Here is a 26,464-nt window from a genome sequence, read left to right as displayed (position 1 = left end):
GCTGGGAACAGTCATTTCTTTTTAAAGAGACATTCTAGCATCTCCCAGTGAATCGCCCCTTTCAGGGGTAGAATCTGTGCCAGGGCCCCCTCTGGTGGGAGCAGACGGCACAGTCCGACATGGGCCTGATGGCTGCATGTGGCCTGGACCTGCCACATACCAGCTGTGTGTCTTGGGGCAAGTGTCTTCACGTCTCTGAGCCTCGGCTTCCTCGTCTACTCGTAAAAGAATGGTGGGCTCAAAGGCCTTGAGTACAGTCACATGTGTTCAGATTAAAACTGAGCTGAGCCCTCACCAGTTAGGAAAGCAGGCAGTGTGGCTTCTCACCCTTAGGGGCGGGGAGCCCGCCTGAGGTCTGCAGTGCTGGGCGTGCAGTCTGGACTTGGCTCACACCAATTCCGCTGGGGCTTCTCGCCAAGGTCTTGCCAAGTGGGACCATGTCCCTGGAGCTAGGGGATCCAAGTCTCTGTAAGGGCCCCGTCAGGCATGAGCAGCCCCCAGAATTCAGCTCTCCCAGGTCTCCCATGCAAAGCCACCCCCCAGGATGCCATCCCCCCAGGTCCAGCCGCCTCCTGCCCCTGCCTTTTCCAGACCAGTAGCGGCGCCCTGCAGGAGTCAGGCAGGTTTTCCTTTCCAGTCCTTGAGACATTGGGGGGGGGCATTTTGCTTCTTCCCTGACAGTAGGGCTATCTGCCCACCCTCTTGAGGGTGCAGCATCTAAATGATGCAAAATCTAAAACGGATCCTCTCTCCGAAGTAAAGCCTCATGTCCACACTCTTAGCAATGGCTACACAGATGCCCCCCAGAGAAGGGACACCACTGTTTTGGGTCAAGGGGCTTCCTGTAGGGCCTCAAAGGGGATTCCCCTTCCTAAATACATTCAGGGTCTCTTGCTGGCCTCTCTAGACAAGGACAGAGATGGGGAAAGACACAAGTCCAGTCTCCTTTGGGGCATCCCACTATATAAATGTGGGCAGAGTGTGGCGTGTAAGGAGTTATTGAGGTGATGTGTTCAGTTATTCATTCAACAAACATTTATTGCACTCCAGCTATGTCCCAGGCATTGCTCTAGCTTACATGTTTGTATGATGTCATCCTGAGCCATAGCATAATTCTCTAGACTTACCTTCTAGGATGCTGAGCCCAAGAGGCAAAATCCCTCTGTCCCATTCTTGCAGATCAGGGAACAGATGTGGCCACTGAGTGATCAAAATGCTAGTGGCCCTAAGCACAGGTCCAGCTGATTGTGTGATACCCAGGTCTCCCGTGGGCGCCGTTTGGAGGCTGAAAGGTGGGGCAAGGCACTAAGGGATCCAGCCTGAAGCTGCAAGGGCGGCCCTGGGAAAACAGAGCCAAGCCCCTGCAGGCCAGCCCCTGCATTGCTGTGGTTCCCTCTCACTTACTCCGCATCTGAGTCACCAGCTCTATTTGGTGACAACTGGAGATGTGTGCTGTCCTCTTGGGGGCGGTGCACCCTTTGTGACTTCCATCCCTCCCCCGCTCCCACCAGCCCCACACAGGTCCCCGCACTGGACACCATCGTGGCCAGTTCGGGAAACAGCTGTACAAATATCAGCTCCCTCCTCCCACCCCCAGTGGGGTGTCTGTCACTTACCAACTCCACGAAATGATTCACTGAAATTGGCTCATCATCGCAAACTGAAAAAGCCCCAGGCGGCAGAATTTCTCCAAAGTGGATGTGAGAGGAAGAATCCGACATTTCCTGCCAGGACCTGAGCCGGCCAGGAAGAGAGAAGCGCCCTGTGGGGACAGCTCCCGCCGTGAGCCTCGGTCGGGCACTGCTGGGACCCAGGACTTGCCACCCCTGGGCTCACTGGTTTCTCTCAGCCACCCCAGGAGGGGTGTACTATTATTGTCCACTTTTACAAACGGGGAGACCCAAGTTCAGAGAGGGCAAGTCCCCTGCTTGAGGGCACACAGCTAGGATTTGAACGGAGCAGGGTTTGAACCCAGAGCTCTAAGCCCTTCAGCTCCATCTCCTGGGAGGTCCCTGAGCCAGTGGCTGCCCCACCTCCTTGCTGGGCCCACCTGGGTGGTCTGCCCCCAGCCCTTTCAGTGTGAAAGGTGGTGACCTTGGAAACCGTCACTGACTCTCCACCTGCTTCTGTTCAGAGTGTGATGCTTAAAAACCAATGCCTAGTACTTAGCAGGTTGCTCTACCCACCCCCCAACTGCACCCTGAGGCATTGTGGGTAGAAGAAGGAGCACACTGAGAAGCGCTCAGCTCGTGGACCCTGTGTGGAATAGGTTGTTGTAAGGATTTAGCCAGATGACGTGTTCAGTTATTCATTCAACAAACAAATGTTTGTTACGTACATGCTCACATGATGTTACATAGCTCACATGCCCATATGGTGTCATCAGGAAGGGAAAAGCATCTCCACTGTGTGCCCTCTATACTTTAGGCACCAGGTGGGCCCTCAAGTTCATTTGCTCCCTGGAATCAGCACACGTGGTATGTTTCACAGAGAAATTCAGGCGCGGGGCGTTAGGTTTCTGTTAAAATGCAGAAATGCCAGCCCACATACCACCTAAATAGCGTCTTGTGTGTCGCAGCTACGCACACCTCCCTTGGCTGCTGCCTCCATTTAATGTTTCCCGTGCTTTTCCCCCTCCTCCTCCCTGCTGCTCCCACAGCAAACCTCAGTCCTCGACTCAAGTGCCCTCAAGACCCGGGTGCAGCTCAGCAAGAGGAGCCGCCGCCGGGCTCCCATCTCCCACTCCCTCCGGCGCAGCCGGGTCAGCAAGTCGGAGAGCAGGTCTCCTCTGGAGGAGGAGGCCGACAGCACATGGATGTTCAAGGACTCCACAGGTATGCCCCGTCTCCTCCACAGAGAGCACGCTGAGTGGCAGGGGGGCTTTAGGCTAAACCCTGGGGAGAGCTGCCTGACTTTGAAGGCTGCAGGATATTAGAACACAACAACATAGGGAACTGTGCTTTCTCATCGCACAGGAGCTTATTGGAAACTAGGGAAGAAAAATTTTGAGGGTGATCTATTCACTGGGGCTCTGCAGGTTGGTTGTAAGTGACTGAGACACAATTTCACAGGATTTCACTGTTTTTGCTTTTACCCTTGTTAAATTCACTCTTATCCTCTCTTTGGATTTGTTTGCCAGTCTTTCTCTGGATTCTTGAGTTGGAAGATCAGTTCATTTATTATCAGTCTTTTGGGGTTTCTAATAAATTATATCAGGCTATACATTTTCCTCTAAGGACTTCTTTGGCTGCACCCCATGTCAAAACCTGAGCCACATCTTAAAGACTAGGTAGGAATTAGCCAGAGGAGGGTAAGCCAGATGGAAATATCAACAGGATCAAAGGGGCAGAGGTGTGGAAAGAACATTCTGCAGGTGTGGCAGGGAGGGGGGTCTGTCTAAGCAGTGCAGGGTTGCCTAAGCCAAGGATAGCAGGAGTCATGCTAGAAAGGCTGGGCCAGTTCATGGAGAGTTGTGATTCCTGGCTAAGGAGTTAGACTTGATCTGAAGGTGGAGAGCCAGGGAAGGGGTTTAAGAAGAATGGCAGCCATAGCCGGTGACCTCTCTGCTCTATGCATAAGCAGTCTTTAGTTTACATTGTAGGGGCTTTTGTTCATTTGGGATTTGCTCGTGGCAAATAGCAGGGCATCAGGCCAGGCTCTGGGCTGGGTGAAGAGTGTAGCTTCTGACCAGATAAAACACTCCCATCTCATGTCTGTTATTAAAGGAAAGGTTTAAGTATCTAGGTTGAGACTTCTCCCTGCACACGTTCTTGGTTTTCCGAGCCAAATTCCACAGAGCTGCCTGGAGCAAGGAAAGACCAGAGTGAGGGCAAAAGCACATAATTACTCCCAACTGGAGTGTAACAGCAGCCTTCTGGTTCCCAGCATCCTTGAGTAACTGGCCAAGGGCTGGGGAAAGCCGGGGGATACACCTTGTGAACATGGCCGAAGTCCTTACTTGGCCTGGGGGCTCCAGAGGACCCAGCCTTGGTCATCTCCGCCCCCTTCTCCCTCCTCTCACTGTGCCTAAGCCCTCAGCTGGGTCTCCAGGAGGTTGGCTCCCCTCTCCCTTTACTCGTGGAAGAGGGGGGCCAGGCAGTCTATCGCCCAGAAGTCTCACCTGGAGCCCAGTGATGGGGTCAAGTCCCAGTGATGAAAAGTGCTTTCCTGGTCCAACTCTGGGCAGCCGGTCCGCAAGACACACGAAGCCCTCCCCATCCTCTTCTAAGACCATGACCCCCATGTGTTGTTGGCTGAAAGCGTTTCCGTCTCCTTCCCTACTTCTGTCAGAGATTTCCTTCTGTTTCCCTGACCTGGAATGAGCCAGGAGCCCAGGAGCTGGGTCTGTCTGGGCCTCTCCCAGGAGCAGACCCATCCTGCCTTACTGTCAACCATAAGGCACCTGAGTTTGTCCTCATCTGTAAAATGGGCCGATGATGCCCGTTGTGTGGATTGCATGAGGGATTGTCTGTGCAAAGGATCTGGCACAGAGGCCCCAGAATGGTGGCTCCCAGTGACTTCAGTGCCCTTTTCTTTGCAACAGAAGAGAAATCCCCCAGGAAAGAAGAGTCAGATGAGGAGGAGAAGCCACCCCGGGCTGAGAGGACACCCGTCAGCCGACCCCAGAGGATGCCTGTGTTTCCAGGAGTGGACCCGGCAGCACTGAAGGTACCAGACCTCATGCCCAGAGCTGCGCTCATCGGTGGCTGCAAAACACACAGGCCCCGGATTTCTCACCCTCCTCCCTCCTTCCTCCCTCCCTTCCTCCCTGCCTCATTTTTGAAATAGTCAAAGAGTCCCGAGGAATTGCAAAAATAGAGCGAGAGAGTACCTGTGTAGCCCTGCTCAGCCCGCTTCCCCCAGTGCTAGTGCCCCCCGTGACCATGGCACGTTACCAGGCCAGGACATTGACCTTGGCCCGGTGCTGTGAACAGTAGTACTGACTTTATGTGCGTTTCTCTAGTGACCCCCTGTTTCTGAATCTCCACCTTCTGCCTTCCTTCAGCCCCCAGACCTGCGGCTCAGTTCGGTCTCCTAGGTCAGCCTCGATGTCCGCATCTGTGCAGGGGGCTGAGCTCCGCCTGAGGCATCACGCCCAGTGCCGGATGTTGGGGAAGCAGGAGTGAACCAACCCAGCCTTCTGTCCTTGAGGAATCCGGGGTGCTGGGGGCGGGGGTAGGGGGTAGACAGGGAAAATGATCATTTCGATTCCAAAGGACGGGGGAGTCCAGCACTAGAACCACATCACATTCTCTCGAATGACACCGCAGTCCCGACTGGACTGTGGGCTCCTGAGCCAGGGCTGGGCTGTCTCCCCTCTCCCCACCCTCAGCTCCCCCAAGCATCTCACATAGCCTGGGGATGCAGGGGGTACTGAGTTGGGGGGAGCCTCTTTTACCCCCTCTTCTGGGCCCCAGCAGCCCGAAGAAAGGCAGCCCTTTACTCCCATTTTATTGAAGAAGAGACAAAGAAGCTGGTTGTTTGTGGAATTTCTCAGCTTGACACTGTGCTGATCAGGAAGCCTCCCGTCGGGGGCCACGAACTTGCCACGGCTTTGCTTTTCAGGTCATTTCCAGCAAGAATGAACCATCAGTAAGCAGCGAATGCACGCTTGTCCCTGTCACTGGCTTTACAGGCCTTTGAAACGTGGACATCTTGCAGCCACTGGCCCGGCCCAGAGGTTTTCTGGCTTATTTTGTTAAGCATCAGAACAAAGGCTGTCTTCCAGGGCAGCCTAACACGGCAGGCAGAGGAAGGCCCTGCTCACGGGACGGGGCGGAGGCTGCCGGTCTCGTCCTGGGAAGAGCCCTGGGGTTGAAGTTGGGCAGAATCCCAGTTTTTGAAAACAGTGTGACTTTGGGCAAACTGCTCGACCTCTGACCTTTCAGCTACTCCTCTATCAAAAAAAAATGGAGAAAGCCACGTGTCCTATAACTCACGCCTGGTGGAGTCCAGACGACAGGGGCCCAGTGCACAGAAGCATTCGGGTGGACGGTGGCGATGGCCACTACTGCCGGGGGCTGGGCCAGCATTTCCACGGAGACAGGTGCCACCTGCCACCGCCACACCCCTGGGCTCCCAAAGGAATCCATGCACACCATTCTGAGTCATTCCATTCCCGACGTGCCCTCCAGAAATGGTGGAATCCACCCTGCCTTTTCCCCGTGGGAATCTGATGGTCAGAAACCTCACTTTACTTGTATTCACGGAGCCAGGAGCTTAATAGAGCTGGGCCCTGCCTGTAAGATGCGGCTGCTGTCTCCACTTTGGGTGCTCAGGGAACTAAAGCAGACGGGTTAATGGTGGCTTTTCAGCCAAAGATACTGTGATTGTGCAGATTTTTGATGGTTGATCCCAGTGGTCAAAGATGGTCACTTGGACCACAAGCCTGACCTCCGTTTTTTTTATGGCGTCCAAGGTCAGGCAGTGTCCTCCCCCTGCCCCTGTGTCTGCTGCTTGGGTCCACTCAGATGCCAGGAGCCCCATCGTCCCCATGCAGTGACAGTACCATAGGATGATACCCTTCCCCAGACCAAAGGTGGTTTACAAACTCCACTGTCTTCTCTCTCCAGGCCCAGCTGCACAAGAAGCCAGAGGCGGACAGTCCCAGCGAGACCCCTGGCTGGGCCCCCCAGCCCAAGACCCCCAAGTCCCCCTTCCAGCCCGGGGGGCTGGGCAGTCGTGTGCTCCCCTCCAGCGTGGACAAGGATGAGAGGTGAGGGGTCCTGGGGCTGAGACTCAGGCTGCACTTCTGGGGAGGGGCTTGCCTGGGTTCTGGCGCTGGGCGGAACGAGTTTCACCTCTGTGTTTTCTCTCATTGTAGAACTTTGTTCACATAAGTTCTGGGCCCTCTGACATCTTACAGACACACAAAGCTGGGGCGGGAGGGTGTAGCTCAGTGGTAGAGTGTGTGCTTACCGTGCACGAGGCTCTGGGTTCCAATCCCCAGCACCTCCAAAAAAAACTAAATAAATAAACGTAATTACCACCCCCCCAAAAACACAAGCCAAAAAAAATTTTTTTTAATAAAATTAAATATGTAGAAATTGAATGTTAAAACACACACATACACACACATACAAGCCTGGGGCAGGGGGCCAGGAACCAGGCCAGCGGGCCCCAGTCCTTCCCCCTTTCCTTCACACCCTGCACGGATGTCCAGGGCTCCGTTGTTGGAAAACTACTGCTCCAGTCCAGCCCTCTCCAGACCGATGGGGAAACTGAGGCATTCTTCCCACTCTTACCCCGCAGGGAAGGGCCTCTGTCTCAGGAGGAGTGAGGATACCTGGGAAGAGGGACCAAAGGGCACAGCCGGGTGAACGGGATAAACTTAATTCAGCCGCCCTTGGGGAAGCAGCTGCCCCGTTCCCAGACTAGGTCTGCTCCCCGCAGAGATGAGCCCAGCCCAGAACAGGGCAGCAGCTGGCGGTGAAGGTTAAAGAGCGCAGCTCTAACATCACACAGCCAGGGCTTCATCCCAGCTGTGCGGCTTTCAGAGCCATTCTCTGAGCCTCAGTTTCCTCATCTGCAAAGTGGGTTGGCTAATCCTCGCCTTCCGGGGTGGTCATGAGGATGAAACGAGGAAGCATGTGTAAAGCCCTCTGCACTGGCGCTGGCTTGTGGATGCGCTCAGTCAAGGATAGTGAAGTTCGTATTGTGAGTACTGTGAACATGTAGAAGTTAGGGGTCGTTCACGGTACCGCCATTGTGATATAAGTGCTGCGGTAGAGCAGGGGTTGGCCAACCATAGCCCGCAAGCCAGATTCAGCCCACTGTCCGTGTTTGTCAATAAAGTTTTATTGGCACACAGCCATCATTTAAGGATTGTCTGCCACCGCTTCCCTGATACAAACACGGGCTTGACTAGTTGACACAGACACCCTCAAAGTTGAAAATGCTTACTGTCTGACTCTCTGACTCCCTGTGATAGAGAAATTCAGAAGAAGGGTTCATAACCTAGATTTGAAGAGGAAAGGTGTGGAAAAGGCTTCGAAGAGAAGGGGATGCCCGAGCTGGGTCATGACAGACAAAGAGGTAGCCACAGTCACAGCACGTGCAAAGGCCCGGAGGCCTGGTGCAACCCGGCACTGCAGTCAGGGCGTATTATCGGAGCACAGAGTGGGCTGTGGGAAGCAGAAGGGCAGGAAGTTGAGAGAGAGAGACAGGGCAGTGGCTGAGATGGTGCCTCTATTGCTCTGGGAATGCTGGAGTTGCTCTGGAGTCCACGGAGGGCTCCAGCGTTTCTCCAGGGCTGGAGCCCCCCCCCCCCAGAACAGGAGGTCTGCTCTTGAGCCTCCACCGTCAGGCAAGGCTTGCTTGGGGTGGCCAGACCCCTATCTGCCCAGAGGACCTTTCCTTCTTCACAGACCCCCACCCCAACCTCAGCCAGTCAGCAATGTCCCTGAGCCCTCCAGGGGGGGTGCAGCTCAGCCCCCACTTCTGCACAGGTGGTCAGGCTTACACGTGACTCCCATTGCCTTTGTGGTTTCAGATCAGAAGAGCCCTCTCCCCAGTGGCTAAAGGAGCTGAAATCCAAGAAGAGGCAAAGCCTGTATGAGAATCAGGCTTGAGCAGGTATGAGGGGCTCTGAGGGGAGACCCAGACAGAGCCTGCAGTCCGAGGAGCAGGGAACTGGGGCCGGGAGGCAAAGGCTCAGAGCCTTAGGATGCTGTAGCCTACGACAGAGAAGGGGAAACTTGAGTGAGGGGATTCTGGGTTCCTGTAAAGAGGGTGGTGATCATCTGCTTCCTTGCAGGGGAATAAACACAGCTGGACGGCCCGGGGTGGGTGCACAGGGCGTGGGCTCTGCTCTCATGCCCTTGGCCCGCCCTTTCTCACTGCTTCTCAGTCCCCCTTCATAAAATGAACAGGCAGAACATCAAAGATCAGCTTAATCTGAAAGGTCCCCGATTTCCACATTCCTTTACAACTTGTATCATTGAAAATTACTCTGAAAAAAATAAATTAAAAAAAAAAATCAAACAATTACACATGCCCTGGTGTAGATCCCAAACAACTGAGTGTCTTGAACTTCAGTTTTCCCATCTGTAAAATGGGGTAGTGCACCCATGTCCCCGAGTTGTCCCCAGAGCTCCCTGAGAACGCACCGGGAGTGATGCCTGTAAGTTCCCAGGGGAGGAGCGCCGCAAAAGTCAGCTCTGCTCCGAGCAGCCCAGAAGACCCGCCACCCCTTGTCCACAAACCTGAAATCCAGAAGGCTCGAAAACAAAGCATTTCCATCCCTCACTTAGTGACAAAACCTGACCTGCATTGTTACAATGCTATTTAGGCTTTATGTGAATATCCATACATTATGCTACAGGCCTATTGTAAATGCTTAATTATGGCAGTGTTGCCTAATATATATGTATCTATTATATGTTACATAATATTTACATATATGTATGTAAGCATATATATCTCTCTATATATATGTATATAATAAATTCAAAAAATTTTCTAAATTCCCCAGTAAATCTCTGCTCAAGCGTTTTGGGGAAGGGATCAGAGCCGGTGTTCATCTGTGGGTATCCGGTGCTGTGCACGTGATATCTCAGTTAAGCCTCCGGCAATCCATTTGAGGACACTGAGGCTGGAACCCTGACTTCATTCTAAACCTTACCTTCATTCTGCTGTATCCAGCTGCCCACCATCTTCCTCATCCCACCCCTCAAAAGCAAAAACAGTCATCTTTCCTGGCCTGTGGCTTGGAGGAGGGGGCGAATTGGGGATTACCAGAAAAGGCTCAGTGGTGGAGGGCCAGGACTCCAGGACTGTCCCTTCCTCTCCAGACAGGGGACGCTGCCACGTCTGATGAACAAGCCTTAACTGTCAGAACCCGAAGACAAGGTCACGCTGCTGCGGTCCCCGCCTGTGCACGCCTGGTGGAGAACGCGGCCCAGGGCCCCCGCCCCTCGGCAGGCTCTCCCGGATGGATCGGGGCAGGCAGGCTCTCCCTCCACGAGCACTTGCACTGTCTCCCCGGACGGCGCTTCCGGCTGGGAAAGAAGCCAGGCGGCCCACAAATGTCCATGCTGGCGGTTTTGTGGGTTGTTTTTTTTTTTTTTTTTAACGTAAAAATGTGCACTTCTGCCCGTTTTAGACCCCTGCAGCAGCTCCAGGAACACAGATGTAAGGCTGGACCGTCTCCCTGGGCCTCTTCCCCCCCGCCCCCAGGGCCGCTCTTTTTGGAAAGGATGTTCCCAAGGAAAACGCAACCGTTCATTTCCTGCTGTGACCATGGCCCAAGGCAGTACCACCAGGCTAGGGGGTTTGATTGCTTTTTTGGCAAGATCCTTCTCCCTCTCGAAGATTCTTTCAACACACCCACCCTCGGTCTTTCAAGTGTATTCCTCCTTCCAGTGGGGCTGTGTGTGTAGCTGGCCTGTTCCATCGTACGTCATGTTTCGTTTGCTTTAGAAGGTGATAAAGCAATAATCTAGCCAACTTTCTTTGAAATTGGAGATGTATACATGTTTTTCTGTTAAAGAGCAGGAGCAGAGGTGTGTGAATAGTTTGCTTGAAGTATCCAATCATCTCAGGTTCTCTTATCCCTACCTAAGCTTTTAAAAAATTCTCATTGTCACCCTTGTGTACATTTTTCTGGTTCCTTTTCATTTGAGCTCTGATGTCTATGGGGTGACCTTTGTCCCTTGGCCTCAAGGGTTCAAAAACTGCAGCCCAGATGGCAGTGCCTTTTTCTCTCAAACATCAGACACACCCCGAGACTTTCTCCAAAGTCCTTCTCTGAATGCGACCTGAGCTGCTGGTATGGAAGAACTACCCCCAGTTGGTCTCAGAGCAAACATGTGAATGAGGGGTACTTTTTGTTTCTTCTCACCTCTTCTTTCTACCCACCCTCCCCCGAGTTCTACCTGACCAGGTGCTTTTTCTAGGTCCAAAATGCAGGAAAGGAGAGTCTTGCTTAAAGTCCTTTTCTGGAGGGGAGCCTCCTAGTCCCCAGGCCAGGGACTCTGGACAGACATGCTGGATGCCAGGTGACCAAGTGTAGGCTTGCCTCGCCTCTTCTTTTCTTGCCAACTCTAAGCTCATTCCCAGGAATCTCCAAGACCTCTGGGGTCTCCAGCCACTATCTACTCTGTCCCTTTTTTTTTTGGAAATCCTCCACACCAGCCTCCCCCACCTCTTAAGCCCAAGGCTCCAGCAAACATCTCAGAGATGGCTGGCCCACCCGCCATGCCTGGAATTGCCATAAACTTTGTGCCAACCTTGCCCAGGAGACACCCATCTGTGAGAAAGATGCTTGGACAGTTCGCAGGGCAGCCTCTGACTGCTGAGGGGTGCTGGGGCTGAGTTTCCTAATGGATCTGTGCCCGGCACTAGACTTCCCCAGAGGTGAAAAATCTCTTTTGATAAATCCGCTCTTTGCAAATGGTGTCAAAACCTGCATCCCTTCTCCCTGGCCACCTCTCCTAGAGTCTCCATCTGTCTCCCCAGTTCCTCTTCCTCCCTTATCTCCCTCACCACCTCTTCTGTCTCTTGGGGGTGACAGGATGGAGACCAATCCTGTCTCTCCAGGTTAAGGCAAACGCCTGGGCCGTGGGGAGTTGTGGTCCAGCACCACGGACAGCGACTGCAGCCCCCCCCCCCCCCGACCCCCACCCCACCCCCCACCTCCCCGAATCCTGTCTACTGAGCTTTGGCCACTGGATGGGCAATTTTTGGAGCCTTTCACCTGCCCAGCCTTGTGCATCTGGAAGCCTCATGCTTCTGTGTCTGCAGGTTTGGCCCTGCTTGATCATGGTTTGTCTTCTCTTCATTCCCTGAGTTAGTGGCCAGTCCGTTCTCTCTGGCCATTGAGGGATTTAATCAGTTGATTTTTCTTTCTTATTTTTTAAAGATCCAGTTCACATTTTATTTCAGTTTTGATGTAGTGGCTTTCTGGGTCAGCAGGTTCCCTTTAAAAGACCCAACTTCTTTTCTTGACTGCCATCTTTCTTTGTCTTTCTCAAGGTGCAGAGGGCCCCTCGGTACCACCTTAGGCAGTAGGAAGTGACCTGCTCTGTTTGGTTAGTACGTTGACACTCACCGTGCAAAACGCTCAGTTTTGAATGAGTCATGTTTCAGCCTAGATACACCCAACAGGAAAGAAAAACACTTGAAAACGAGATTGAACTGCAGATCTTCTACCTAACCTCCCACACCTGGCTTGGAACTCAAAATCCATTTAATTCCTTGGTGATGAGGACGTACAAAGTCCACCCCCCTCGGAACTGACCACAGTAGCCTCGTCCCTCCACTGCAGACAATCACAGTGGGTCAGGAGTGGCCCACTTAATGCAGGCTCCCGTGAGCTCTGGCTCCTGTGACCTCTGCCTCCCGTGACGATGACCCATGCAATGAAGTTAGCTGCAGCTGATGCTCGGAGCCTCTGCAGATAGCTGGGCAAGTGGGTTATTTATTTCTCCTCTGTCTAAACTGGGTGAGCTCTTGGGGGGCTAAGCAAGGGGTTGCGTGCTAGTTTCTTGAGTTTGCTTGGAGCCACCTTTGGAAATCTGTCTCCTTTCAAAGTAACTTACTATGCCTTAATTATTTGTATGCAATTAAGTCACCTGCCCTCATCCAGCCCTCCTCCCCTGGGCCTTTGGCTTTCTTTAAATGAGAGTTTTATACAGAATGCATCAAAACTAAGATGGGTGATTTTTTAAAGTATAATCTCTCTCTCTCTCCCTCCTTTCCTTGCCCCGCCTCCCCACACCCCTTTTGCACATCAGCATTTTGATGGCTGGTCTTTTGATAAGTCTGTATCTTTTTCCCTCCAGTAGACCCCCTTCTTCATAGTCCCTTGCCTAATGTAACAGAAGCCTTTGGCCTGTAAAATTCCATGGCGTGGCCTCCAAAATCAGTGTTGTGGAGACTCCCTCAGTGCCACCAGAGAAATTCCAGTGGAACAGAAGCCTCGCGGTGTTTAGAACGTTGGAGGTTCTGAGTGACACTGACCTGACAGCCTCGTGTCATCGAGGATTCGGGGAAAGGACAATCAGATGGGGGAGGTTTTGCAGGGGACAAGCTGAGTCATGTACTTTCAAGCAAATGTGTTTTCCTTTGGAAGTGAGGCCAAGTGTAGGTATCTCCACGGAGCAAGAGTAGAAATAAGCCTAAGCCTGAGGTCCTATACCTTAGAGGCTGCCAGGGGATTTGGAAAAACTTTAGGCATGACTTCCCGGAAGAAGACCTCAGCTGCTCCCACCTGGTGCTGACAGCTGCCTCGTCCATTTACGCAATTTTTCATCGCGATGCCCCCGGATTGCCCCAGGAGCTAGGCATAATTACAAAGCGAGACACCCACAGGCGTGCGGTCGGAGCACCTCCAGAACTCTTACAGGTGACTCGGGCCTGCATGGAAGACGGAGCCCCCCCCCCCCCATGGAGAGGGCTCTCAAGGCAACCTCTCCCTCCGCAGTTTCTGCTTCTCCTCCTCAACCCCTGAGGCCCCTCCCACACAGCCCTGTCCCTTCGTATAAGAAGTGAGATGACTGTTGCCTCGATGTAAAGTGGCATTTCAGGGCGAGGTCTGCGGGGAGGTGGGAGAAAAAGCATTATCCACTGGGAATTGCACCCCATCCCCCCAATTTAAGCCATTGAGAGTCACTACAGTAACAAAGACTTCTTAGCCTCTGGGTCTTTCCTCCTCCAAAAAGTGCTAAAACAGGAACCCCCCCAAAAAAAGCCCATGGCATCTGATTCCATGGGGTAGAAGGGACAGTATTAAGGTGGGGGGAGCCACTTAAAGGAGGCAGGACCCACTCCACGTCTGATAGGAGATCCACCTTGCACTCCATCCCCTTACAGAGGGGTGGATCCGAGCCCTGTGCTGAGAAGCTGCTAGGAGTCACCCTGCTGGACTTCTGGGCAAGCCCAGGGTCTGGAAATGTAGAGCCACACAGAAAGCAAGTGGGCTTGGATGTGCCGGGTCTTAGCCGATCTGTGTCTCCCTTGGCCCCACCACCTCTCCAGAGATTTCTTTCTTTTGTCTGTGTTGATACGTGCAGGGAGGGGGCCAGAAAGCCAGGTTAGTTCTGGAAAGTCAGCCTGAGATTTCTGGCAAGGTGAACCTCGCAGTCCCCTCCCTTGTCCTCCCAGAATCTCCTTAAATTGTTACCCTCACACCTGGTGCCACATCATCTAAGGCATCAGCCCTGGCGCTTTTATGACAATCTCCAGTGGCGTCACATCTGCTTAAAGAAAAGTGATGCCATTGTCTGCAGAAGAATTTGAGCTTTTTAATGATCTCCCACGCAGCCTTATAGATCCTGTAAATAGGGGGCTCGCAAAAGTCATCCATCATGTATGGAAGATATTTTGTACCATGGTGTTTCCTAAATCATAGCCCACAAGTCATGCACTTCCCAGATAATTACAGTCCTCAAAATGCTTTGTAAGATGGGGAAGCTGGAAATATACATACGTACGACACTCTGTTTTCCTAACCTTTCTTCGGGGTCCCTTCCTCGGATATCTGAGTCATGATGGGAACGCGAGTCCTGGGTGCAGGACAGTTGGTGCCTCCTGCCAGCTGGGCTCCTTGTAGTTGCCTTATGAACTCACAGGCTCTCAGAGTTCTGAACGGAAGGCAGTCGAGGGGCAGGCACTTTATCCAATCCCAGAAAGGGTCTCTAACCGTGTGACTGAGAATTCATCTAGAGAAACCTATATTTTTAACATTAAAACAAACGGGGGCTTCCCGGACCTCACAGAGTGCTGGATGTCTACAAGTGCTTTTATATTTTGTAACTGCAAAGAGGTTTCCTGCGCACAGAAGAGCAGTTGGGAGTCTGGTCGACTGCCCTGAAACAAACTGACCTCTGCATGTACAAAGATGTTGCATTCAGACTACGAAAACAGCAAATAAAGCTTTGACGCGAGCTGCACTGGAGAAGTGGGCGTGTCGGTGTGTGGATGAATGGGCGGCCCCACGCACGCATGCCTGTCACCAGCTGAGTCAGTCTCTCCTCTGTGCTGAGCTGGGGGCCAGGCAGCGGGAGGGCGTAGCGGGGGTCCTGGGAGAGGGGCCCCGTGGACACAAAGCAGGATGTCCATACAACGTGGGGTTGAATCCTCATTCTGACTCCGAGGTGTTTCTGAACCCCCACCATTCTCCAAAATAGGGGTGGTGACGGCGACATTAGTGGACAAAAGGTTAAGGCAGCGGTTCTCAGGTGGGTGGATTTTGCCCCTGTGGACATCAACTGGCAATGACAGGAGACATTTTTGGTTATCACAGTGGGGTAGGGCATTGCCAAGGGCAACTAGTGGGAAGAGGCAAAGGATGCTGGTAAAATCCCACACTGCACAGGACAGCCTTCCCCAATCCATCATCACAAAGAATGATCCAGCCCCAAATGGCAATAGTGCCGACTAGTTGAGAATCTGGGCACATAGTAGGTCTTCAGGATCTAAGGAACTGATAGTGGGGGGAGTCACACCTGATAGGCTGTCCCCACCACTGACTTTCCCCTTAGAGTCCCCGCAAGTGGCCACTGAATCCCAGGTTAAAGGGTTGAAACCAGCTGTGTTTTCCATGAGCACCAGCAGGAAGTAGCCCCTTGTCTGAAATGGTCATTAGTAGGAGGGATCTTCAGTGAGTAGAAGTAATAAAGTAACAAAAATGAGTGCTTTGCTTTCCTCATCTCTCAATGGTTGGAGTAAGCATCTCCATTCACAGGTGAGGAGGCTGTAGCTCTGACTTTCAGTAAGTCATCCAAGGTCACCCAGCTCCACCTGTTTCCAGAGTCCAGCTGTCACTCACATGTCCAGGGGTACAGGGGTCTTGGGTCCTGCCTCTGACCGGGCTCGCTGTAAAATGAACGCTGAACGTGATTTTCACCTTTTGCCTTTTTTCATAAAAGCAAAAAAAATCTCTCCAGATTCCTTTCGGTTAGAGAAAACAAGTACTAATTAACATAGGTCTTCCATAAAAGCAAAATGGCCTAAAAGCAGGAGAATTCTGTAGCTATCACGGGTGAAGTTTTACTTTGTTAGACACACACACACACACACACAATGCCTGGATTTTTTTTTTTTTTTTGTCATAAATAAGACGACTGTCATGATCATCTTTATTTCTGTTGAGGCTAAGACCTGGGTCCTGGAGCAGGCCAGCCCCTCCTTCTCTCTCCTGTGTGACCCTGGGTAAGTGACTTCACCTCTCTGAACTCAAGTTTCCCCCTCTATAAAGTGGGGATCTGAATTCCTCCCCTAGAGAAGGCAGCATGAGGACTGAACACAATGCTTGTGAAGCTAGCAGAGTGCAGTGCACATAGTAGGTCTTCAATAAATGGTCACTGTTATTTGTATATGCCTTCTTTTTATATATTTTTTCTTTTTTAATTGAAGTATAGTTGATTCATAGCAAAAAGCAATGCATTCTTTTTCATATTCTTTTCTATTATAGGTTATTACAAGTTACTAAATATAATTTCCTGTGCTATACTGTTGTCATATATGCTTTCTGTATAAAGAAACTGAATCTTTTTTTTAATCACCAATGCAACTCAGTTGACTGCTGGAAATATTCACAATATAGGGGTAATGTTAAGCACATGCTTTAGACATTTTTGAAGATTGCAAAACAGACGAGTGAGTCTCATAGTGCCTGGCATAGCAAATGTTTGATAATTGTTATTTTTTTTATTATCAACATAATTTATTTTACCAACATTTATTGTTGGATTTCTACTTGATTTCCAATACTTTCATACTTGAAACAGCTCTGTGAAAAACGTCCTTGTCTGACTGTCTGTGTGTATGTGTGTATGTCTAAGAAGATGCGTCTTTGCTGGGTCTGTTACAACTTCCCGTGGGAATGGCTGGAAGGACTAACACCCAATGTGGAGGGTATTTTGGGGTCATTGGACTTAACATTTAGGCCACATGGCACATGGGAAGATGGAGAGATTCCAGGGCCCCTGGCTTCAGGCACTGGCGCCATGGCAAGGATGCCACGCACCCAACAGGAAGACAAGGAAAGGGAGTTGGGGGGCCCTGGGGAGCTTTCCGCCCTGAAGCCCCCCTCCCGGTGCTGTCGGGCTGCCCACAGAGCTGATGTGGTCTGTCTGCCCCCCAGGAAGTAACCAGAGGCCACGGCTGAGGACACACAGGCACGGGGGCCTCCCTGGCCCTGCTATTGGGATGAAATGGCCCGAGCGGAATCGGGCAGACAGGGCGCAGCCTCAGCAAGCCAGGATGTGCTGGGCTGTCAGAAAGCGCCCTTAAATAGGGCGCACCTTGCGGCAGCAGGCTGAGTCTGCAGACGGCGCGACCCCTCGGTTCTTCCCAAGGCGACTGCAACAGGTTCACTCTGGGATTCGGGGACTGAGGGGCAGGTGGCCCCCAGAGGGGCATGCTCGGCTGGCCCCCTGCGCAAACTTGAGGGCTGGAGCTGAGAGCGAGGGCCCAGGACAGCCACCAAGGCCAGGGTCGAGCCCTTGGGCTGGAGCTCCAGCAGGAGGGCTGCAAAGACTGAGCAGAGCTGGGGAAGGGGAGCGGGCAAACTGGAGGGCTGCCACATCTCCTGAGAGGCCTCCTGCTGAGGCTGGACACGGGCAGGCAGACAACCCGTGGGCCGTGCATCACTGGGCCCGTGTCCAGAGTAGCTACTCCCAGGAGTGGGGGGTGCAGGAGGCGTGGCTGGGCAGCAGGGGTGGGGTGTAGCTGTGGTTCCCTAGGGACACTGTGGACGTCTGCAGTGGGCATGCATGTGTGCGGGGGAGTGGAGGGGTAGGCTGTGTTTGTGCAGCAGGTGGGAAGTGACCGTGTCCAATGACCGTGGGAGCCTGTGTGAGTGTGTGTGTGCCCGTGTGTATGCTGCCAAACAGGAAAACTGCCCCGTGTGTCTGCGTGTGCAGCATCATGAGAATCCTTGCACGTGACCGCTGCAGGCTGGGTGTTGTGTGGCACAGCGCCTAGGGATGAGGGTCTGTCTGCCGGGCTCCGTTTGTGACTGTGTCTCTTTAAGTGACTGGGACACAGTCAGTCCTCCAGAAACACATAGGGAGTGAATAACTGAATGCAGAGAAACGGGGCTGGAGGGGGTGTCCCATGCCTTCTCTAGATGTCCATCTGTCTGTCCATCTGCCACCACTCTGTTCTGTTCATCCCTGTCAGCCAGCACAGGGCCAGGCACCAACTAGGTTCTCACGAAACCTTTGGCAAATGAAGTAATCAGAGAACAAAAGACTACTGCTTGGGGTGCGGAAGTGGGAGATGTCCCAGTGGAGGAAGCCCAGTGGAGGGGTCTGGAGGTGCCGTGTCCGCACAGAGCTCCGGGTGCAAGGAAGGGCCCAATCCCAGCCTCACCTCCCTGGGACTTGGGATTCCCCTCTGTAAAATGGGGGCCCTGATCCCCCTGTCCCCGTCCCTGGGGTCCCTAGTATGAGCTCCGTGGATGTTTGCTGAGTGACTGAACGACCGACTGTAGGTTGTGAGTAATGACCTCATCTCAGAGGCAGCCAGGTTCTGTAGCTCAGCCTCGACGCCAATCACATCGACACCTGGTTTCGCCCGTTCTCCTTTGATTGAAGCCACAGGTGTTCCCGGCAGGATGGCGGAGCAGCACAGTGCCCCGGAGCAGGCTGCCGCTGGCAAGAGTCATGGAGGCCTCGGAGGCAGCTACAAGGTACCAGGAGGGAGGGGTTCTGACGGCTCTGGGCCCAGGGCTGCTCTTGGTCCTCGGGGCCAAGTTGGCCAGGCCACCTCTCTCCAGAAAGGAGCAGCAGCCCTTCCAGCCAGCCGGGACCAGGAGGAGTCCTCAGCTTTCTGCTGTAAACTCACGTCCTGGCTCTGCTGCATCCTTCCTCTTCTGTGTCCTCGTCTGCAAAATGGAACCCATCACCCACACCCTGTCGGTTCCAGTGGGGCACAGAGGTTTCAGGAGACCCAGCGCTGACTCTCCTTCCTGCCTCAGTTCCTGGCCCGCTCTGGGCCTCAACAGCCCCGACTTTAAAATGGGAACAGTATCCAGACTTAGTCCCCGGAGCTGGTGTGAGAGCTAAATACCATGGCCAGCTAATGGAGAATCCGAGAGCTGGGGTTTGTTGGCGCTGTCCTTTCCAAACTATCCTGGGGTCTGAGGCTGAGTTGACAAAGGAGGTAAAACTAGGGGCTTTAACCAGAGTGGGGGATACCGAGAGGGAAGAGCCTGCCTGGCACTGGGCTTGATTCCTGCCTGATCCTCTGTTTCCCTCCTGGGAGAGCGCAGGGTTGGTCTAGTGACCCCGGTGGGCCTTGGCAAATGCCCAGAGGCAGCTGCCCACTGGGAACTGGGTATCACTGCCGGACCTTCCTGGCTCCTTTTGACATATGTGCTCGGGAGAAAAGAGCCGGCTGACTTATTGAATCCGGTGCCTCCACTTAGTTTGCTGTGCAGCCCAGGACCCTTTCTGAGCCTCCCTTGACCCTTCTTATAAAATGACCAGAGCCGATGTTCCCCAGGGACCTTCTACAGAGACAGCTTGTGCTTCTAGGCAGGTGAAGGAGGCAAAACCTTCCTCAGCCTTTGCAACTCCTTCCACTGAGGTTTAGGGACAGGCAGAAGTCAACTGTTGCAAACTGGGGTTTCAATTGTCCTGCAAGGGGCTTTTTAAAGGGAGAAATTTCATCCTAAGGAAATAGTACAGATTTCTGGCTTCTCTTGAAAAAATTTAGAACAGGGCCCACAATCCCTCCTGACCACAGCGGCTTTATTTCCCTACAGTCTTCCCAATGGTCATTTCGGTCATTCCGCTTTACTGGATTCTGCACTGACTCCAGCCAGATAGCCGAGTTGCAATCCCTAGTTTAATTGAGGTTCCTGGAGGTGTTCCCCTCCGTGGCCACCAGAGGGCAGGGCAGGCCTGCAGCCGTGCTGGCTTCAGGCCTGTAAAGAGCAGAGCTGATGGAGTGGATGGTGGTACCTCCCTAGAACACCCTAAGGACTGGGCAGAACAGGGGCTGAGGCTGGGACCCCCCGCCAAGGTGGGACACTCAGGAGGCTGCCCTTCCAGGTGATCGTGTACGAAATGGAGAACTTCCAGGGCAAGCGGTGCGAGCTCTCGGCCGAGTGCCCCAACCTGACGGAAAGCCTGCTGGAGAAAGTGGGCTCCATCCAAGTGGAGTCGGGACCGTGAGTACCTGGGCCCCCGGCCCCTCCTCACAGCCCTGAGCTCTCTGGGGGTCAGGAGGTCCAGGACCCAGCTCTAGATCTGCTGTGGGGCCTTAGGCAACTCCCTCCCCATCTCTGGCCTCACTTCTCCCACCTGTAAAATGACAGCATTGAATTGTGATTCTCTTAGAATTCTTCTATCTCTCCATCACTGGGATCTGTAGCAGGGGCGCCGGGGAGAGAGGACAGAGGAAGACACCCCAGCACCTAGCTCAGTGCCAGACTACTGGCATTTAATGGTTATAATTTTAATAGTAATGATACCACCTCAAATGGAACGTGCCTTATGTCACTGAATCCCCACAACTGCCCCACTTGACAGATGAGGAAACTGAGGCTGGAGTAGTTGAGTGTCCCGTTCGTGTGCACGTGACAAGCAGGAATCCCAGCTGGACCCTGAATTCTCGTCTTCAGGTGGGAAGTCCAGGCTCTGGCACTAACCACCTGGGTGAACCTGGTGGGGTGCTTCACCCTCTGGGCCTCTGTTTTCTCGTCTGTCAACTGGGGACAACAAGGGTTACCTTCAGAAAGAGTTTCTGTGAAAATGAATGGAAGGATGCACATAAATAATAACAACATAATAGTAATAATAATAACAAGAAGGAGAAGGAAGAAGAGGAGGAGGAGGAGTTGGCTGCGTAATACCTACGTGTACCAGGCATTGCATTCAAAACGTTTCTGAGCAGCCTACACAGAGGCTGCACATGAAATAAATTTTCAATATTATTTCCCAGGATGATTTTCTGGCTCAGAGTCTCAGCTCCCAGTATGGCCTAGTAGCTCCCTCGATATCAGGACCAGGGGTCCATAGTAGGTCTGGAGGGAGTGTGTGGGGTCAAAGGTCGGCAGCTCTTCGCCACCCCCCCCTTCACTAGACTTGGGTCCTCCCTCAGGGCAGCAGAGGTCACCCAGGCCGCTCTCCTCCTGCAGGTGGCTGGCGTTTGAGTGCAGGGCCTTCCGCGGGGAGCAGTTCGTCCTGGAGAAGGGGGATTACCCTCGCTGGGACGCCTGGTCCAACAGCCACCATAGTGACAGCCTCCTGTCCCTCCGGCCTCTGCACATTGTGAGTACAGCTCCTGGCAGCAAGATGCTCCTGTCACAAGCTCAGCCCAGGGGCTTAGCTGGTGTGGACGTGGCCTGGGAAAAGCCCTCATTCTTTCTGACCTAAATGGTGGTGTGGGACAGGAAGTTGGCTATTGAATGGGCACTGGGCTGGGGGGTCAGGAGACCAGGATTTTCATCTTGAATTAGCCAGCAGGACACTGGCACATCCCTCTGTAACCCTAGTAAAGTTATGAGCCACGTGGTCCAGTCAAAGACACACGGCCTGGAAAAGAGCTTCAGAAATAACTGCAAAACCAGCTCCGGTCCTTTACTTGTGTTTCTCAAACACCTGAAAGAGGCTCGGTCCACGGTGACACTTTACAATGTCGCTCTTCTGTCCCCACTACTGCACCCACACTCAGCCACTGCTCCGGCCCTTCCTCCTTGTCACAGAGCAGATGCTCCTTGGGAGGGATCGGGGGCGGACAGCTGGGCACACCAACTCAGAATCTGGTTTCATAAAGAGGGAATGTTCCTACATTAATAATAATTCTGGTCTCCTGCCACCCTCTCTGTGCCTCAGTTTCCCCATCTGCTAAATGATGGCGTTTAACAGGACCTGAAAGTTTCCGCACCCACCCCCCTTCCTTGTTTTGGTGGCTCTCTGGCTCTGAGATTCCTAAGGAGGCCAGCTCTGGGGGTTATTTTGTGGTGACTTGACTCCCCTGCATCTGGAGCCTCCCTGGACCCTGTTCCGGGCATGGGAGCAACCGGTTCACCCCATGGTCTTGCCCCCAGGATGGCCCGGATCACAAGCTGCATCTGTTTGAGAACCCAGCTTTCAGTGGCCGCAAGATGGAGATCGTGGACGATGATGTGCCCAGCCTCTGGGCTCATGGCTTCCAGGACCGTGTGGCGAGCGTCCGGGCCATCAACGGGACGTAAGGGACCCAGCCCCACTCTTGCCCCTGCCCTGTCCTCCAGTTAGTCTCGCCTCTGGCTCCAAACGGAATCTCTGTTCACAGTTTCCTACACAGTTGACATTTCTGCTCCTCTGGGTCTGCAGGCCCTTCATTCAAGTCAGTGCTCCTGCATCATCCTTGCTCAAAGCCCCGTTCAAGAGCCCCAGGTGTTCAACTGCTTGCACTTTTGAACCACTGGATTCCCAGGAAGCCTTGACTTAAGTGAAATATGTTCCACCTACCTGTCTCCATCAAAGCCTTCACTCCTTTTCTGAACATCCCTAGGCCTTTGAACTCTTATTATCTTTCCTTTTCATAGTCCTTGTCCTTCTTACCAGGGGGCCCAGCATATATGTAGGTGTGCCCTGAGTAGTACATAGGAGAGCAGGCTCATCACCTCCCTCCTTCTAGGCTTGATATCTCTGTTAATGCAACCATAGGATCATCTTCCCTTTGTCAGTGACTACATCTCACTTGGGGGCTTGTGATCTAGGGGTGGAGCCTTGAAATGTGCCACCTCTTCCTGATAATAATTTATTCAGCAACTGTTTCCTGAACATCTGTGATGTGCAGGGCACGGAGGCAACAAGAACCACACAACTCCTCCCTCAGGGATTTCACGGTCTGATAGGGAGAGAGGGAAATATGTATTCACAATTCACTGTGATCAGGATTGTAAAGGGGGATGTTCTGGGAGTCCTGATGAGGCACTTGATTCAGCCTGGGGGAATCAGGGAGGGCTTTCTGGAGGAGGAGATAACCTAACTGAGATGTAAAGGATGGTAATGAAAGAGGGGATGAAATAAGGATGAGGCAAGGAAAAGCATTCCAGGCAGGAGGAACAGCATGTGTAAAGGCTCAGAGACATGCAGGTTCAGGGAGAGAAGAATAAGGCAGGCTGGAGTGTGGGGTGTAAAGAAGGAATGAGAGGTGAGGCTAGAGGCGTTTAGTGAGGGATCCTGTGAGCAGGGCTGAGTTTGAATTCATCCCAAGGGCACTGGGGGTCCAAGGAGGGACTTAGGCAGGTGGAGAGAGAGCATGGTCAGGTGCTGGCTTTAAAAGACTCGGTCTGGCTGGAGGCAAGACACTGGTGGCTGGCCGTGCTGACCCCAGCCTCGGTGTCCCCGCAGGTGGGTTGGCTACGAGTTCCCCGGCTACCGCGGGCGCCAGTACGTGTTTGAGCGGGGCGAGTACCGCCACTGGAACGAGTGGGACGCCAACCAGCCGCAGCTGCAGTCCGTGCGCCGCATCCGCGACCAGAAGTGGCACAAACGGGGCTGCTTCCTCAGCAGCTGAAGGGCGCCCAGGCCCCAGTGGCCCAGGCCCGCCCTGGGGGGCAGCGAGGGCAAGAAGAGGAGGCTCCAGGGCCGGGGTGAGGGCCTGCCTGGCCACCCTTCCCCAGAATCTGCTCAATAAAGCCTGGGGCCGGTCCCCGACCTGCCATGTTCCTCCGCATCACTTCTTGACGGGGCCAGGCCCGGGTAGAGCCCGCGGGAGGGGCAGAATACCGGGGGGGGGGGGGGCCAGGGCTTGAGGGCTCTGAGAGCCCCACGGGAGGGCTGTGAGCCGCTCTCCTGCTCCAGCCTCCAGTCCTTATCAGTCCACATGCACATCCTGCCCTGATCTTGTGTTTGTCGGCCTGTGTGTGTCTCCATCTGCCAGTCCATCCGTCCATCCTTCTAGTCTTCCTTCCATATTTCTGTTTTTTCTCATTGATTTATCCATCCCTCCTTCTACCCGCACATTTTTCTATTCATTCTTCCATCCCTCCGTACAGGTCCGTTCATCCACCATCCTTCCCTCCCTCCCTCCCCCCATATCTTCCTTCCATCCCTCCATCCATTCCTCCCCCTGTCCATCCATCCATCCTCCATCCCTCCATACCCTTCCTTTCACCTATTAATTCACCCATCCTTCCATCCATCCTTCCTCTCTCCCATCCATCTATCCATCATTCCCCACTCCGTCTCTCTGCCAGCCTCGATTTTCATCAACCTACTCAGCAAATGACAGGCCCTGTTCAAGTTCACGCAAGTGAACAAAACAAAGTCCCGCCCTCACGGTGCCCACGTTCTATGAGAAGGACAGAACATAAATGAACAAGTAAATATTGAATAGGACATCAGGAGATGGAGAGGGCTAAGGACAAGAAAGCAGGGTATAAGGATGAGGGGTGATGGTTTGAGAACTCTGCTCTGAGGAGGTGACGTTTGAGCTCAGGCATGAAGGAGTCATGAGGACGTTCCAGGCAGAGGAAGAACAGATGGGAAGTATCGTAGGCAGGAGTATGGCTGAGTGATGGAGACAAGCAAGGAGGCCCCAGGTCTGGAAAGAGCTAAGTGAGAGATGGGGAGGGGGGTCAGAGAAGGTGTGGGGTCAGTATTTAGGGCTCTACAGATTCTGGGAAACTCTGACTCTTCTCTGGGAGGTGGGAGCCATGGAGAGTTTGAACGAAATAAGACATGATCCGCCTTTGGGTTTAATACGATGACTCTGGCCGTGGCTCAGAGCAGTGACCGCGGGGCCAAAGGGGACGTGGGGAGACTTGCCGGGGGCACCTGCAGAGATTCAGGTGAGCCAGGGTGCTGTTGTGCCCCGGACTGTTTCTCTTCCTTGCATCAGTAAATGTCTGCCTGCCCAGAGGTCTTCTGCAGCCTCAGCTTCGGGGCTGAGCCCCATCCCCTCCCACCTCCGAGCATCCCTGCCCTGAGCCTCAGTGGCTTCATCTGGCCTAAGGGGGGGCACCACGGCAGTGCCAGGTATACGTGTGAGTCCCCGTGCCCCCAGTGGGAAGAGGTGGGGAGTCTCCCCTCTGGCAGTCAGGTGACAGCTGGCTTCCCGCAGGCCCAGAGACCAGCCCCCGCCCCTCCCACCTCCACGAGCGAACCCTGACTTTGTTTCCCTGTCGTACCCGGAGCCTGTCCCAGCCACCTACAGCCTCCCCACGCTGACGCAGCTGGTGTGTGGGAGGCCTGTGGGGGCCCCGTTAAAAAATAATACAGTCATTTCAGCCCACGTGTTTAAAAAACTAGGCCCAGCCAAGAAATCACCTTGAATTACTTTTACTTTGGTGTGTAGGGGAGCGCCGGGGTGGGGCCTCAGGCTTGGGTGGGTGAGGGATGCCCAGCAAGGAGGCAGGTGAAAGGCAGGAGCTGACTCCCCCGACGGGGGCGGGGGGGGGGACGGCAACACCCACCCCTCCTCGCCCCTTCCTCCCCCACGACCCACTCCTTCCTCCCGCTCACAGAGAGGCCTTATTAAACTTCATAAACCAGGGCTTACTGAATGCCAGACCCAGCGAGGGGGCCTTTTCTACATCACCGCGTTGAATGGTAACGACGCCCTTGGAAGGCGGGCACGTTATCAAGCCTGTTTAACAGATGAGGGAACTGAGGTTCAGAGAGGCCGTACCACCTCCCCAGGGCGGCACAGGCAGGGAGCGGTAGAGCTGTTTGCACGAGGCGCTAGACCATCCGTTCCTGAGCCCCGGCCCCCTTTCCCCTCCCACTCTGACGTATCTGTCAGGGGCAGGGAGCCATCACGGGAAAGGAAACAGCAGCAACTATCAGAGCAGTAGTAACAGTGGCCACACTACCCCCCCCCCCACTTCACCGAGCCCACGGCTGCTTTCCTGTATTCTCTCTAATCAAGGGGGGGGTGATAATGACCCCCATTTGCAGAGAGGGAAAATGAGGCCCAGGGTGCTGAAATAAATTGCCAGACTCGTTCAGGCTCTGGAGCTGGGCTGATTCTAAAGGTGGGGTTCAGCTGGGCCCCCACATCCAGGGCAGACCCAGGAGGTCGCTGATGTCCCAGTGACTCTGCCTAAAGCCCAAACCCATAATAACCGGCTGTGTCAAGGTTCGCTTGCTCTCTGCAAGGACTCCCAAGCGTTACCGATTCAGTCCTCCTCAAGCCCATGGAAGCACAGAGAGGGGGAGCCGACTGCAGAAGTCACACAGCCAGCGAGCGGCAGAGCGGGGATCTGACCCCAGGCCTGCTTGATTCCAAAAGGCTGCTCTGAACTCCAGCCTAGACTCAAATTCCGGCTAAGGCAGGGGCAGAGCCTGAGCAGGACAGTGAAACAAAAACATCCCTCAGCGACAAAAGGGCAACGTTCAGGGCCAGGAAATCACTTTCCCTAATTGAGAGGCAGTGTAGACTAATGGTTAGAGGCAGTCCAAGTGAATTGATTAGCGGGATTAGAGGCAGTGTGACTGAGAGGGGCCTTTGATCCACATCACCTGGGTTCCTTCCTGGCTCCATCACTTACTGTGTGTCTCTGGGGAAGTCACTT

General features: G+C 53.6%; 2 protein-coding genes and 1 non-coding gene across 5 annotated transcripts in view; all 3 read left to right on the top strand.

The window, feature by feature from the left end:
• The window catches only part of KIAA1671 (KIAA1671 ortholog), a 115,393-nt gene extending 99,348 nt beyond the window's left edge, over positions 1 to 16,045 (top strand). For 2 of the 3 annotated variants that reach the window (XM_064481121.1, XM_064481120.1), the window contains exons 4-8: positions 2,660 to 2,834; positions 4,544 to 4,668; positions 6,573 to 6,715; positions 8,492 to 8,574; positions 9,792 to 14,891. In XM_064481121.1, coding sequence (XP_064337191.1) covers positions 2,660 to 2,834; positions 4,544 to 4,668; positions 6,573 to 6,715; positions 8,492 to 8,570 — 522 coding nt within the window. In that variant the 3' untranslated portion in view covers positions 8,571 to 8,574; positions 9,792 to 14,891. Of the gene's footprint in view, positions 1 to 2,659; positions 2,835 to 4,543; positions 4,669 to 6,572; positions 6,716 to 8,491; positions 8,575 to 9,791 lie in introns of all 3 variants that reach the window. The other variant, XM_010992334.3, reaches the window with a different exon arrangement.
• On the top strand, positions 6,884 to 6,957 carry TRNAG-ACC (transfer RNA glycine (anticodon ACC)). Its single transcript has one exon. It is a non-coding gene; the product is annotated as a tRNA-Gly (tRNA).
• A 1,619-nt stretch (positions 16,046 to 17,664) lies between the features above and the next one.
• Positions 17,665 to 23,608, top strand: CRYBB3 (crystallin beta B3). Its single transcript, XM_031442937.2, has 5 exons — positions 17,665 to 18,637; positions 20,004 to 20,122; positions 21,092 to 21,224; positions 22,004 to 22,146; positions 23,298 to 23,608. Exons 1-5 carry the CDS (start codon positions 18,563 to 18,565, stop codon positions 23,461 to 23,463), a joined length of 636 nt encoding a protein of 211 aa, XP_031298797.1. The 5' UTR covers positions 17,665 to 18,562; the 3' UTR covers positions 23,464 to 23,608.
• The last annotated feature ends 2,856 nt before the right edge of the window (positions 23,609 to 26,464 follow it).

The sequence above is a fragment of the Camelus dromedarius genome, chromosome 31, assembly GCF_036321535.1.
Source record: "Camelus dromedarius isolate mCamDro1 chromosome 31, mCamDro1.pat, whole genome shotgun sequence".
NCBI lineage: Eukaryota > Metazoa > Chordata > Mammalia > Artiodactyla > Camelidae > Camelus > Camelus dromedarius.
The sequence above is the reverse complement of the archived record's forward strand: the minus strand, read 5'-3'. Positions and strand labels throughout refer to the sequence as shown.

Bases quoted from the DNA above. Each gene is read 5' to 3' on its own strand.
- CRYBB3 (XM_031442937.2), top strand. From the start codon at position 18,563: ATGGCGGAGCAGCACAGTGCCCCGGAGCAGGCTGCCGCTGGCAAGAGT. The intron at 18,638-20,003 runs GTACCAGGAGGG...CTGCCCTTCCAG, and splicing joins GCCTCGGAGGCAGCTACAAG to GTGATCGTGTACGAAATGGA. The intron at 22,147-23,297 runs GTAAGGGACCCA...GTGTCCCCGCAG, and splicing joins GTCCGGGCCATCAACGGGAC to GTGGGTTGGCTACGAGTTCC.